Consider the following 13,872-nt stretch of genomic DNA (forward strand, 5'->3'; position numbering starts at 1 on the left):
GATTAATGCAATCTTTTTTTTCCCTAAACTTTTAGTCCAGAAGCCCTGAGCTCCATTCTCTATAAAGATGTACTTTTCCAATGAGATTTATCTGATTAAAAAGAAAGCCGCATTGAAGGTAATGAGAGCCATTTGCTCTCCTGTCCAACTCGTGGGGCGCATGCTGATTATGCAGGGCTCGATAGGAGCTTCGCCTCAGGCAGAGGACACCCAGAGGCCTGTTCTCCAGCACTCAAGCCTCTGAAAAATTCTCCTGGGTTCCTCACATTGTAACTCTTCTGGGGGCCTTCTTGGTGTCCACAGGCCTAAGCCAGAGGCACAAGAAAACTTTCCCAAGTAAGAAATATAGGGATGGTCAGGGCAAAGTGAGGAGGTCATTATGGAATTATAATTAGTACACTAAGTGGGAAGATGCGTAAGGTTTGTTCACAAAGGTTGGACCTTGCCCATCAGTCTGGGTCATTCCGTGGAGGGTTATGGATGCTTTCAAAAGAAACAGGACAGCTTCTTCTCCAGTTCTCCTGCCTTGGGCTTTCCCAGAGGACACCAGAGGATTTCCCCCAGGGACTGACTAACTCATCAGGGCTAGAAGTGAAATCATATCACCGATGCCAAGTACCTGCGTAGATAAACTCAACTTCCTCTGGAACACAAGGTATCTACCACACATTTAGCAAACAATGACTGATCCCTGAGCATAAGCCAGGCTCTGTGCTCCAGGAAAACTGTATTTATTAAGAGCCTGAAATGAAGCTTGCAAAAATCATTGTTTCAGGGTCTTGTCTACATGATACCTGATTGCCCCAATTCCAAGAGATAGGAAGGTAGCTTGAGCCAGAGAACACCCAGGGCTGCCATGATTGCCGCCTTGCACATACACGTGGAGTAAGAAGTGAGAAAAAGGAAACCCTGATGAAACTTAACCAAATACAGGGTGGTGTGCCAGAACTGGAACAAGACACACGCATTTCGATTTCATTTGTAAAATGGGGACAGACATTCCTGCCTCTCAGGATGCATAAAATGATAAGATAGATAATGATGGGGTAGAGTGGGTTTGGGTTTTGTTGGTTTTTTTTTTGCCACCAAACAAAAAAATTAAAATGAAGCTTTTTGGAAATAAAGTGAGAGGCTGTGAGAAGTAGAGACTCCCTCTCCAGGTAACCACCCGCAGGACAGGACACGCTACTCTAGATAGACTGGGTTTGAAGGGCCAGGACTAGGGTGAAGCAAGTGAACCCCATGAACCAAGGCAAAAAGTTAAGGAGGCACTCATTGTTGGGATCCAGCAAGTGCAGGACTGCCACTTGTACAAGCCTGAGAATGAATGCCTCCTTAAATGTTGCTAGGCACCTCATTCTCTTCACCATCTTCCTGGCCCTGCTCTGTGGGGGATTCATAAAATAAAGCAGGAGAGCCAGTGGATGGAAAGCTGGCCACAGGAACAGACTGGAAGTGGTGATAAGGAGTATGAGAGATCCCCAGAGAATCAGGCTTCCCTAGGGGCAGGGGAAGAACCAGATGCAGGGATCCAAGATTGTATCTTACTGTGCTAGAGGATTGTATTCGAATGCCTGTGCTTTTTACCCAGATAACAGTTCCTGATAGGAAGCAGCTATAGCTGTGGGAGATGGGACAGGAGGGGGAGGATGGCTTGTTCCCTGGGATAATTGGGCTCAGAGCATGAGAACTGTGCATTCTGCTCCCAGGGGTGCTTAGCAGATCATGGAGTGAGAGTAATAAAATGTCAGGCACTCCGGGGTCAGCCTAAGCCCCTTACTGCAATCAGATACAATCCAAATTGCACAGCTGGCTGGGGAAAGCCAGATGTCGACCTAAGGATGCAACCACTTCCAAACACATGGGCAAGCGGAGGGTGACCCGCAGGGCACATTCTGCAAGGCCCCGGGAGTCAGAGCCAGGGACAGGAAACTGGTTCTGTCCCCAAGGCGAGAGCGCCCGCCCCACTCAGCCTCCCCGCTCTCCAGGGGCCTCCCCCTTCCTTTCCCAGGGCAGCCCACAGGCAGGAGGACGCTTTCTCTCCCAAACTCACAGCGTGAGCAGTGGCAAATGTTGGGTCTTTCAAACGTGCACGAAGGCTTAATTAATAAAACTCAGAAAAATTACCTGATTTATGTTCCCACCTCCCCACAAATACCGCCTTTCTTCTCTGAATCACCAGAGCAATCCAATTATACCACCTAGACTGGATGGCAGCCTCTTAGAATCGCTTCTGCACCTAATCTAGTCTATCTGCTGAACTATAAACAATTAGAGGGCAGAGGCTATTCATCAACAAATGATGATCGATTGCCCCTCCACGCCAGGCACCGAACAAGGCAGACTGGAACTCCGCCCACACGGAGGCCGTGACATGTTTATCTGTGTGTCCCCCTCGGTGCCTTACATAGCGGGTGCCTAATACATCAGAGCTGGAGGACCCACAGGAATGAGACAAGCCACCACACTACTCTGCAGTCCCCTGGCAGAGACTGGTGGCCCACCCTGCTGCACCCTCCTGCTGAGTTGGAGCCCAGAACCCTTCTCTGAGCAGCCACTGCCAGGCCGGAGTGGGCCCGCAAGGGAAACTGCTTCTGTGCCTGGTCTAATCCAAAGCTGCCATTTCACAGAAGACACCACTGAGGACCATCCTGGAAAAAGACTTAGCCCAAGACCACACAGAAAGTTAGCAAAAGAGCCAAGACTACCCCCGGGTTCCTCAGCCCCCACCTCAATGTTTCTTCCTGTATTCCGCCATGACCTTCGTAACTGTGAATTAGGTAGGTGCTCATGGAAACACAGAGCTGGTCTTCAAGCGACCACGACTAGTTGACTGGGTACTTTCTGCACAGAATAAACACCAGCTCACTGGACTACCTGTCTGCCAACACAAAGGGAAGACTTATTCTAGCCCAAGTCAGAGGACAAGTAACCTGGAAACCTCGTCGGGCACACACACTACTGGGAGGTGTCTTCAGAGGGCCGTAGCCCCAGCCTGGCCAGGTCTCGGCTCGGTCTGACCAGAAACCACTGAGAAATCCCCATGGACTGTTTTCACTGCAAAGGGATTAGGGAGGAATAATCTTCCATTAACTTTCAGACCCACAGTGAGGGCAGAGGCCCAGGGTCCAGCCCCTACTCCGTCCAACCCCACAGACTCAGTGTCCTGTGCTTGTCTCTCATTTGTCCCTTCTATCCCTCCTTCCCTCCCTCATACACACACTAAACTTTCAGTTCTCCAAGTCCTCTCTCACCTCTAGACTCTCTACATGCTGTTCCTTCTACCCAAAACACTCTTCCTCCCTATTTCTCCCAGGCCAACTCCACACCCGGGCTGCAAGTTTCACCATAAAAAGCCACTTTCTCCACCAGCCTCTGGGAAACCCCTGCTCTTGCACCCAGTGCAGCTCGGCTCCCGTGCTCCGTGCTCACTGAATCCCCGGGTGCAGCTCTGGCTGCCCTCGAACCCCTCCGCCTTCACACTCGCCTCTTCCTCTCCCACGCCCCCATGGCCCTTCCCTTCTCGAGCTTCCTCTCCCGCTCCACGTCCCCTCCCTTGGTTCTCCTCCGCCTCCCGCTCTGTCTCCCCTTCACCTTCACCGCGCCTTTCCTCTCTTTCCCTCCTCCCGACTTCTCGCCCTTCTCGCCGTGGTGAACTCAGATGATGGAATCTCAGGGGGGACCCCCTCTGCTGACCCAGCATGGTTTTTGGCGGGGTGCCAGGCAACTGGGTGTGATTAAAACTGTTTCTCCCCGGTGCCATCACCACCCCAGCTCATTTGAAATTCAGATGGACAGATTCATATCGATTCCGTATTTCCAAATGACGTTGCAACTGGAGAATGAGAATCTGAGTATTGATCCAGCCCTTCTGTCAACAAATCCCCAAAAAGCAAGGTGGCCCCCTGGGGAGAAACTGGAGACCAGCAGGGGCAGGACTGAGACACAAGCACACTCGCGTCCCCTCATAGGGGTCCAGACGGAGTCAAACCCCGAGACCAGATGAGTGAAAAAGGAAGACTACTACAGACTAACAAAATGATTCGGGCCAGAGGGGCTCTCAGAGATTATTCTAAGCCCCTCATTTTATAGCTGGGGAAACTGAAAGTAAAGCGGGAAGTGACCCACAGAAGGTCACATGGCACCCACTTCACCACATCACCTGCCTCCACCCCCACTGTGGAACCTCATGCCTGGGCTCTCCCAGGTCTCTGTCATGAGGAGTCAAAACTGAGGTCCTTTAAGTACCAAAGTCTCCTAGTGTGGCAGATCCCCTAATGAAGAGGTGACAGATACTGTCACACTTCACCCAGTCAGCTGTCGTCATAAGCCTGCTCTGCGAGGGGCGGTCACTTGGTCCCAGGAGACCTTACATCTTTCTGAAAATTACTTTTAATCAAATCTGTCTAAACCCAGTCTGATCACTGCAGGACATTGCAATAATCCCTGAAACAATCTGCATCATTTCCAAATACTTGTATAGGGTCGGTAAATCCTAACAACCGAACGTTCCGTGTTTCAGCTCCATCCCTGGCCCCTCTGTCCAGTAGCTCTGGTCCACGAGCAGATGTTAGCTCTCAGCAGAGGCAGCGCTTCTACCGGAGCAGCGAGGGCCTGTCGGTGCCTATCTGCTCTGCACCGGCACGGAGATGTATCACGGGGGGCCCTGAACTAGTTCTCTGCCAAACATCTAAATATACACAGACATGCACAATTGTCAAGAGGAGGGGTGTGGCTATTTTGACATTAAAATGGAGTCTTCGTATTTCACAAAAAAAGAATAATAGGGGAATATTGGACTAGGGCAGTAAGAGATAGAAATGATTTTAGGTGGTTCACATCCAGTTTACAGTGGATTATCGAGCCAATTCTCTTTCAGTTCTTCTCATTAGTTCAAGGAGAAAGTCTCGGGGGTTAACATGTCTCTCACACCTCCCAGCATTTGATGGTCCTCCTCTGGAACAATGGCATTTACACCAAATTTCAAACTCTCCTTCAGGTTTTTTTTTCCATTGTATTCGCTATCATGATTATCTCTATGATGGCACATCACACTGGTTTGTCATTTGTGAGTCGTGGAACAAAAAACTCCCTTTTGTAAAAGGGTAAGTTTCAAAGACACAAGGCAATTCAGAAGCCATTCGTACCTGGCACATAGGAGAGAGACTGTCAGAGTTTCAGAGAATTCAACTGTCAGTCCCTCAGCAAAACAGAGGGTCATTCAGTAATTCACAACTATTTCGGTAATTCACAACTATTTCAGTAATTTACAACTATTCCATCTTTAGGTGATACGTTCAGAGTTGTGTACATCATAATTGCTGAAATCAGACCGATGTTTTGATTTTCTTGGATGTAACAGAACATAACAAGCTTCAAAAACAATTAGTAATATTAGCAGCTATCGTGATTTACGCTCTCAGCCATTTATAAAAGGCTTTCCCTTAGACGGTAGCATGGGGCGAGTCAACACTTAAAATGTGTGTTCTTATTCCTTCGGTCATTAAAGCGCTGTGTGACTCGAGACCCATGACTTAACCTCTCAGAGTCTCCACCGTCCACTCCAGGTTGCCCCGCCGGGTTTTGTAGTGAGTCAACGGCCAGTTGCCCAGAAGGCAAATGCCTGGCGCTGACGTGCGAGCTCGGAGAACCAGAGGACTCTGCAGCTTTGGGGAGGATTCAGGCATGAAATGGCACATTTTGCTAATAGCAAATGGTGAGGGATAATTCGGGGCGAATTCATGCTCTCACTGCACCACCTAATAGGATTCAGGCTGATGAAAGAGGCCTTGGGGCCAAGAGATGGCTTGCGCTCTAGTAACTGCTGGGAGGGGGCTCGATGTTTCCAAATCTTATTATCTGAGAGGAGGGGCTGGACGGAGAATGGGAGCTTATGAAAGCTTCATCACCGCCCCTCCTGGAGAGGTTCGAGAAGTAAGTTACAGCAGCAGAGAAGTCGTGAATCATCACTTGCATTCCTGTGGTCCCCTTGGCTCACATTGGCGCCACAGAGCAACCACGAGCCTGGTGCTGAATGGAGAAAAGGCTGGGGATGCAGTGCTTCCGCCCCGTGGGCCGTGGGAGGTTCCTGGCAGGACTTCCCAGCCACGTGGGGTCCACAGTGCAGCTGAAAGTACAGCAGGACCAGAAGAAGTCCCCAGACTGGTTCTGAACCACGTCAAACACACGTACACGCAGAGCGAGGCAAGAGCAAGACAATACATCAAATGTCTGCTCCGTTCCAAGAAGTGTCCTGGGCGTTTTGTGTTGTTTTTACCTGTGCTATCTCAGTTACTCCTTGTGTAAAACTAATTGGACATGTGAGGCAACTAAAGGTCAGAGAGGTTAAGTGACTTCCCTGAGACCACACAGACAGCATGAGACGGCACTGGTTCCAAATCCCCTGTTCCATGTGATACCGCACAGCACATTTCAGCAACACACACCACATACATGCACCCACAAAGTCATCTCACACAGTCACCCCTACACCCCATGTAAACATGCACCCTGCCTATACACACAAAATGCCCATACTAGATTCACACTTAACAGCACCCTTTCCCATGAACCCAGCTGTTCACATTTCTGCACACACAAATCTATAGGACAGAACCCACTGTTCATCCACAAACACCCTAATCCCCACACATCCATACATATGTACCCCCTGTACAACAGAACACGCATACATATCATACCTGGAAACCTGCCCACTTCACGCAGACCCATAAACACCCACAGTCACACACATAAAAACAGTTGAAGTGCATTTGTCCCTCATCCTGTCCATCAAAACTAGCTCTTGTTCTATGAATAAGGGGCCTTCACATCACTAAGCACGAGTGTCTCGATAATCCTGAAATACCTTTTGCATCTTCAAAATACCAAGTTGCTCTCAGTATTTTTTCATTAGTGGGTGTAATAGTCTAATTATTTTTAAATTGTTGATCCATACATGCATATTTATGAATATTTGATTAATTAAAGGAGCACATTATTCACTCATTCATTCATCATGCAATTACTCAGCACTAGTTATGTTTGAAACACCATGGTAGGCACAGTAGGAGATTAAAAGAACAAACAACAAATACAAACACCATGACTCTTGGTCCTGGGGCCACAACACAAAGAACTATATTGCGAGGCAGCACGGCCAGGACCTGCCAAGTTGGGGGGTGAGAGGAGAGGGGCCGGGACACAGGATGGCTCGGAGGCCCCAGTCATAGGAAATGGGGACGCCATGTCCTACCTGGCAACGTGTGGGCTCATGTTACTGTACACGCACTTCCTCCCATGTCCCAGCCCCTCAGCACACATGACAGGGTACCCAGCTCCCAGCTCTCTCCTGGGCGTCATTTCAGGATGAGAAAAGCCCACTTGCACAAAGCAACCCAAATGATTGTTCTTCAGCCCTTCGGCTGCCCATTTTGACTCATCTAGAAATCTGTGTGTTCTTAGACATCAGTAACTCACACTATGGTACAGATAAGAACCCGAACAACTTTGGTGAGTGGGAATGAGGGATTGGTCCCTTCCACCAGCTGTGCCCCACTTTTCCCAACTGAGCATTTTCTAAAGTTTGTGTTTCATGAGCTAGCAGTCCCATAAACATAGCACCTAAGCTTGTGAAAGGTTCTGAGAGGACCTCGGGTAAGGATGCCTGACCAAATCCATGTTCCCGGATGTAACTTTTCTTCCTTTTAACTAGTGACTGATTCTGAAGAGAGTCTTTGGGGAAAGCCTGGACTGCTTGATCGCTAAGATTCTTTCTAGTGGTGCTATTCCTGGACCCAGGAGGGTGCAGGCACATGAAACACAGGGCTGGGCCTAGCAGGAGCTTAACCCTTCAGTCTCCTCTCCCCCGGAGACCAGCAGTCAAGTGTCTAATCCCCAGAGATGCAGCCTTGAAAGACCAGCAGCTTCTCAGCAGCAATCAGACATGACCTGCCTGCCAGGATCCCACGCTGGCTAATATTTGGGCTGTGCCCTAGGCCTTACCTCATTAAGGATCGATATTACCCATTTCTCAGGCTGCAAACACTCTAGGGGTTCTACAAGGGCTCGACAAGGCTGGGATTTAACCACAGCATGAGAAAGAGCCATCATTAACCCTCTGCTTTCCTCTCTCCCTTCTCAGCCTTGCTGCTTCTAAGGAGGGTGAAGCGGCCCGCTCTGCACCCAAGCCTATGTCTCCCTCGGACTTCCTGGATAAGCTCATGGGGAGAACCTCTGGATACGATGCCAGGATCAGGCCCAACTTTAAAGGTAGAGAAAATGTTCCTCCTAGGTCCCCAGGCACCTGCCTTCCTAGATTAAGAAGCAAGCAGCATGGTATTGGACACAGATGGTAAATACGTGGTAGGAATTTCATACTCTTTCCTCTGCCCTAGGCAGACATTGTTAATCAATTCATTCTGCTCCCCCACCAAGCCCAACCAAACAATACTTCTGGTTGCCAGGAGTCAGTATATGAACCAGAAGCTATTTGCTACCTTTGGTATGATGGACAGATAGACAATGTGGAATGTAAGGAAATGCGTTCAAGTTTTGGTTAGAGCACATACTTACTCTCTGAACTTTGATAGCCCTCTTCCTTACAGATGTTGAGATCCCTTCCTGGGCCTCAGTTTCCTCATCTCTGCAGGGATGATGTCGGCTCTACCCGTGGTCTTTAAACTTCATAAATGCTCTAGGGCCCCCTCCCTGTACCCCAAAAAAGAGAGGCAGAGGGCACAATAAGCAAGCTCACTCTTGCCTCTCCCCCAAGCAGCTCCACTTTTATTTGTTATAGCTAAGAGGCTTTCAACTAAAATTCATCTCCTGAAAAGTTCCCAGAGATTAACAAATAATTTGGAAACGTTCAAGTCTAAATCAGAGCCACAATTTCAAATGCATACAGGAACTAGGCAGATAACGTAAATGAGTGAGGGGAACCAGGAGTAAGGCAATAGGGAGTGGTAAGGACTGTGGAGAAGTAGAAGGCGGGCCCTCTAAAAGGCACGGCCTCTCCTTAGCCCCAGCGCGCAGCTGCCCAACAGGAATGTAAGCCCCACGTGCCAGGTCACCCAGTGCTTCACAGTATTCCATGAAGAGCCAGAAATCAATATTTATGCAAAATTCCTTGATCCTAAAATATGTATGTTCAAACAGAGCACAATTGTGAGCCAAATATACCTTGTAGGGAGTCCATTTACAAACCCTCACCAAAGTGACCTGAGAGGTTTCTTTCAGTCCTCATGGTCCTGTGAGATCTCAACATCTGTAACCAGAGGGACCAGTTCCCACTGTGCGCTGGTGCTCGGGGAGGCTGTGCCCATCTCAGACTGCTGAGCAGGACTCTGCGGGTGCAGCCTCGCAGCCTTTCTGGGAGCCTGTGCACTTCGACTTCCTCCCAGCACCCCTGCAAAAGCCTCATCTCAAGGACCCACTGTCAGCCTCCTAATCAACCCTGATGCCAGATGCCCTTCCTCACCGTTCCTTTTGGCTCAAGTCCAAAATCAAACAAGGGATGTGACAGCTGGTAACAGCTTCCAAATATTTGCTCCCTTTGCCCCCATTCTCAGAGTGTTCTGTACATAGAAAACAGTCTGGGAGATGCCTTGAGGTTCCTTTGGGCCCACCTCCCCCCCTGTTTACCTCGGGGCTCCTTCGCTGCCCCAGCACCATGCTCCTGAGGCCACACCTTCCAGCATCATTAGCATAAATAAACTTTGGTCCCCTTGAGAACAGGTAAGTCAGGTCCAAGGTTGCTGTCACAGCACACTGAGCCCAAGCCCTTCACCAGGATCACAGTATCAAACCCTCAGAGGGACCAGGCAGATACGGCACATGAAGGAGGCAGGATGAAGATGAGAAAAGAAAATGGAAAAGCACAGGGCTAGTCTAGGACAGCCACTCTCAGCTCAGGCAGTAGCTGCCCAGTAGAAACACAGGCGCTGAGCAGCAGGCCTTCCAAGGTAAGACTTGATTCTGGGGTTTTGTGAAATCTTTCAAGTTAGCAGCTAAATCTCACTTTTTAGAAACACCATTGGCTAAATCAAATACATTAAAGAACTGACCACCAGGTTGCATCCCCAGCCCATCCCCACACCAGGTTGCGTCCAGCTGTCAGGCATTCCAGCCCACAGCGCCCCCTGGTGGGCTCTCTCAGAACTCCATCGTGAGTGCCCTGGTCTTCTCCCCCGACAAAGGAGGGACTCCTGTCGAAAGTGCAAACGTCCAGGGGTCACATGTTAGCTATCCTTTGTGCATACATTTGCACATAGCACATAAAAGGCCCTCGATAAATCTTTCATAAGTGAATGCGTCAGTCAATGAACCAACAACTATGCTAAGGCTTAGAGCCGTTAGGTGACTCCCAGGTCACGCCGTCAAGGCTGCTGGGACTTTATTTAACCCAGCCAGCCGCTCTGAGACTCAATTCTTTATCTAATGCAGGTCATTTATTTATTTGTTTATTTGCTTATTTATTTATTTATTTATTGACTGACTGACTTGGTAGTGAACAACTTAAAAAAATGAAATGTCAGCCCTGGCTGGTGCACCTCAGTGGACTGAGTGCCAGCCTGCAAACCAAAGGGTCACCAGTTTGATTCCCAGTCGGGGCACAAGCCTGGGTTACAAGCTAGGTCCCCAGTGCAGGGTGCACAAGAGAGGCAACCACATATTGATGTTTTTCTCCCTCTCTTTTTCCCTCCCCTCCCCTCTCTTGAAAAATAAGTAAAATCTTTCAAAAATAATAAAGTAACATTTCACCCAGACTGTAAAACCGTTGAGTCAGGGCCCACTCTGACCACCTTGGGCCGAACACTGGGGCCCGCATCTACAGAACAGAAAATCTCAGTCCTCCCTCAACCTGCACTGTCTCAAACCCCTCGGCCCCTCTGAGTCAGGGTCCGAGCGCGGCGCAGCTCCCTGGAACCCCACCAGGAGCTGGGACACAACGTATCTGCTGAAACACTGGCATGAGGAGGGGCCTCCATCCCCTGAGCCCCCCCACACACACCGTCCCGTCACACTTCCACTCAGACACGGATAAGATTTCCCAAAGCCCCGCACAAACCACAGGGCTCCCGATGATAAGGCCCCTGTGACCCCAACACGACAGGAAGAGGCCTGCACTGTTTGGAACCTCCAGAGTGATTAACCGGTGGTTTCCTTCAGGCACCAGACACTGGTGCTCCTGACTCTGCGGAAGTAAGTTAAGAGTGGCTGGGAGCAGGTGGCTGGGAGCAGGTGGCTGGGTCTGCAGAACGCAGTGGCGGTGCGCACTGTAACCGGGGAGTACAAGGGCGCTAAAATTCGATGCTAGAACTTGGCCACTTACCGGATACATGTGACCCAGAGTAAATTCTTGACGCTTCTGGGCCTCTGCTCCTGCATCTGTACAATGACCCAGTAGGACGAGGCCCTGCCAGCTCTGATTCTCTGTATCTTCTCTAAGATTCTGTGTAGGATAATGGTTCCCAGGATCAGGGGCACAGCCCAATGCAAACACACACACAAAAAAGCAAAATTAAACTTTAATATTTAATGAAATATATACATTATTCTGCTGCCAAAGGCAGCCAGATTGTAATTTTCTTGAGGATAATTTAATTTCAGATTTATATCAATGAAGCTCACCTCCCCAGGGGTCCTTGTGGCTGGCACCCTCCCACACACGTAAATCAGGACCTAATTTATAGGGGAGTCACAGCACCAGATGCTTGCAGGGGCTGGGCGGGGGCTCTGTGCACATCACTCAAGGCACAGGCAGTAACTCTTTGGGGCATTTTAATAGGAAAAGGCTAAATGAAAAGAAAAACCCGGGTGTGAATCTAAATGAGAGAAGAAAACTTAATGGGCCTTTGTTTAGGTGGCAGTGATGAGGAGGCGGGTATCCATGCAGCATTAGGGAAATTCTTTAGCAGGCAAAGCTGTGGACCACGGGAAAAATCCGCTTGAGATGAAACGCCCATATTTTGCCATGTATAATGCATACTTCTTTGCCCAGATCTTTGAGGGAAAAAATAAGGATGCGCATTATACATGGGTAATACTACTTCTGTATCGATATAAATGTTCTTAATTCTTTTACTTATGCTTATGTGTTAAAAGTGTAACTCTTGAAGCAATAACAATATCCTTAGACAAAATAACACTCTGGTGTTAAATATAACTGGTTTTGTTTCTAAATATAAATAAGTAAATCACTGAATTAAAACAGAAGATTTCTTTCCTGAAAGTTCGGACCAAAAACATGGGTGCACACTACACACGGGTGTGCACGGCAGGCGGCACACTGCGGGAAGTTCCCCTCGGCTGGGCTGCCCTGGCACCGGCACCGGGCTTGAATGGCGGCTGGTCTACAGCAGTGGTTCCTAAACCTGCCTGTGCACGAGAATCACCAGGGAGCTGGTTAAAATAGAGATTCTGGGCTAACCTCCAGAGATTTGGGTCCACCGGCTCTAGGGCTGGGCCGAGGAATCTGCACTTTAACTCGTTCCCCAGGTGACTCTGCTGCAGACAGCCCTGTCTGTGCATCAGTTCAGGTGACCTTTAAGAAACCCTCCAGCCCTGAAATCCTATAACCTTGTGATTTGAATGAATAGCTTCCTAAGGGAGTTCCAAACCACTGGAGCTCAGAGGGGTGCCCAGATCAAGAGCTACCCCGCCCCCAGACTGATAGGGAAATTGGGGCCCAGAACAGGGAAGGGGCATGCCTGAGGGGAGATAGCCAGTGAGCACTGGAGCTGAGTCTAAAACCCAGGGACCCTGTGTTCTCACCACAAGACCGAGCCCTGCCCTATATACCAAGATTTCTGAAAAGAAGGAAATCTTGGCTGAGTTTGGGTGACATGCTTGGGCTACTCTTTCAAGAGGGACACAGAGGATCTGGTAATGGAACACAAGGACATCTGCTTCCTTCTTTCCACGATCAGAAAACTTGGGTCCAAGTCCTGGCTCTACAGCTTGCTGGCTAAATAAGCCCAGGGGCGTTGCTAAGACTTCCTGTGCCCCACCTGTACAGCAGGGACAGTAATGTTGCCCTGCCTACCTCAGCCTCGATGGGGCTCAACAAGAAAGTGGACCTGAAAAATTCACAAATTGCACATTGCAATATTCATGTATAGGATTATGACCCATTATCCAAATCTGACCCACTGTCAAGGTCACCTCAAGTCATCACCTTCATGAGGTCTTCCCTAATACCTCACTCTCCTGAACTTCACTTGCACCTGGGCTCCTACTGTTTGTATCACTCTTACCCACTCCACTCTGATTATTTGAGGCTGGCCCTCTTGTCAGCTCGTATGAAAGCCCACAGCTTAAAACCCTGGATTTTAGCGCTGTGTGACCTTGAGCCACCACATTCTTCCTCTGAACCCTCTTCTACAAGTGCAGCCATTAAGACCACCAGCTTGGGAATTAGATGAATCCAAATTCAAACTCTGGCTTGTCTACTCACTAGCCACGTGGCTGAGGATAAACAACCTCTCTGAGCCTGTTCCCTCATCTGTAATAACCATGTTGAGGCTGGATGAAATGAGATCATGTTAGTAAAACTCTCCACCCAGCAGCAAATCCTATAATGCTCAATAAATTCTAACTGCTATAATTAACAGCATAAAATAAAGATATTTAGCTTCAATTGGACAGAGGTCCCTCTAGCAATATGATTCCAATAAAGAGCAAAAATTCTTCCACTTTTCTCCTATCCTTTGCAGTAGGATTCAAAAAGCCTGCCTGGGAAGTATTTAGCAAAGACTCTGGACTTCCCTTGAGGTCCCCTCTGGATTCCTCAGCTGGTAATTCCCATCAACACCCTTTCAGAGATCATTCCTCGTTCATGAGTTCAAGGCAAGGAACTTGCTGTTCCTTGTG

The 13,872-nt window shown here is 48.9% G+C and overlaps 1 protein-coding gene across 2 annotated transcripts in view; it reads left to right on the forward strand.

Annotated features, from left to right (window-relative positions):
- GLRA1 (glycine receptor alpha 1) overlaps window positions 1-13,872 on the forward strand; it is a 67,512-nt gene that overhangs the window by 21,715 nt on the left and 31,925 nt on the right. For both annotated transcript variants that reach the window (XM_037156920.2, XM_037156921.2), the window contains exon 2: window positions 8,144-8,271. In XM_037156920.2, the coding sequence (XP_037012815.1) occupies window positions 8,144-8,271 (128 nt within the window). The remainder of the gene's footprint in view (window positions 1-8,143; window positions 8,272-13,872) is intronic.

This window comes from Artibeus jamaicensis, unplaced genomic scaffold (genome assembly GCF_021234435.1).
Source record: "Artibeus jamaicensis isolate MK-2021 breed Jamaican fruit bat unplaced genomic scaffold, CSHL_Jam_final contig_432, whole genome shotgun sequence".
Lineage (NCBI taxonomy): Eukaryota > Metazoa > Chordata > Mammalia > Chiroptera > Phyllostomidae > Artibeus > Artibeus jamaicensis.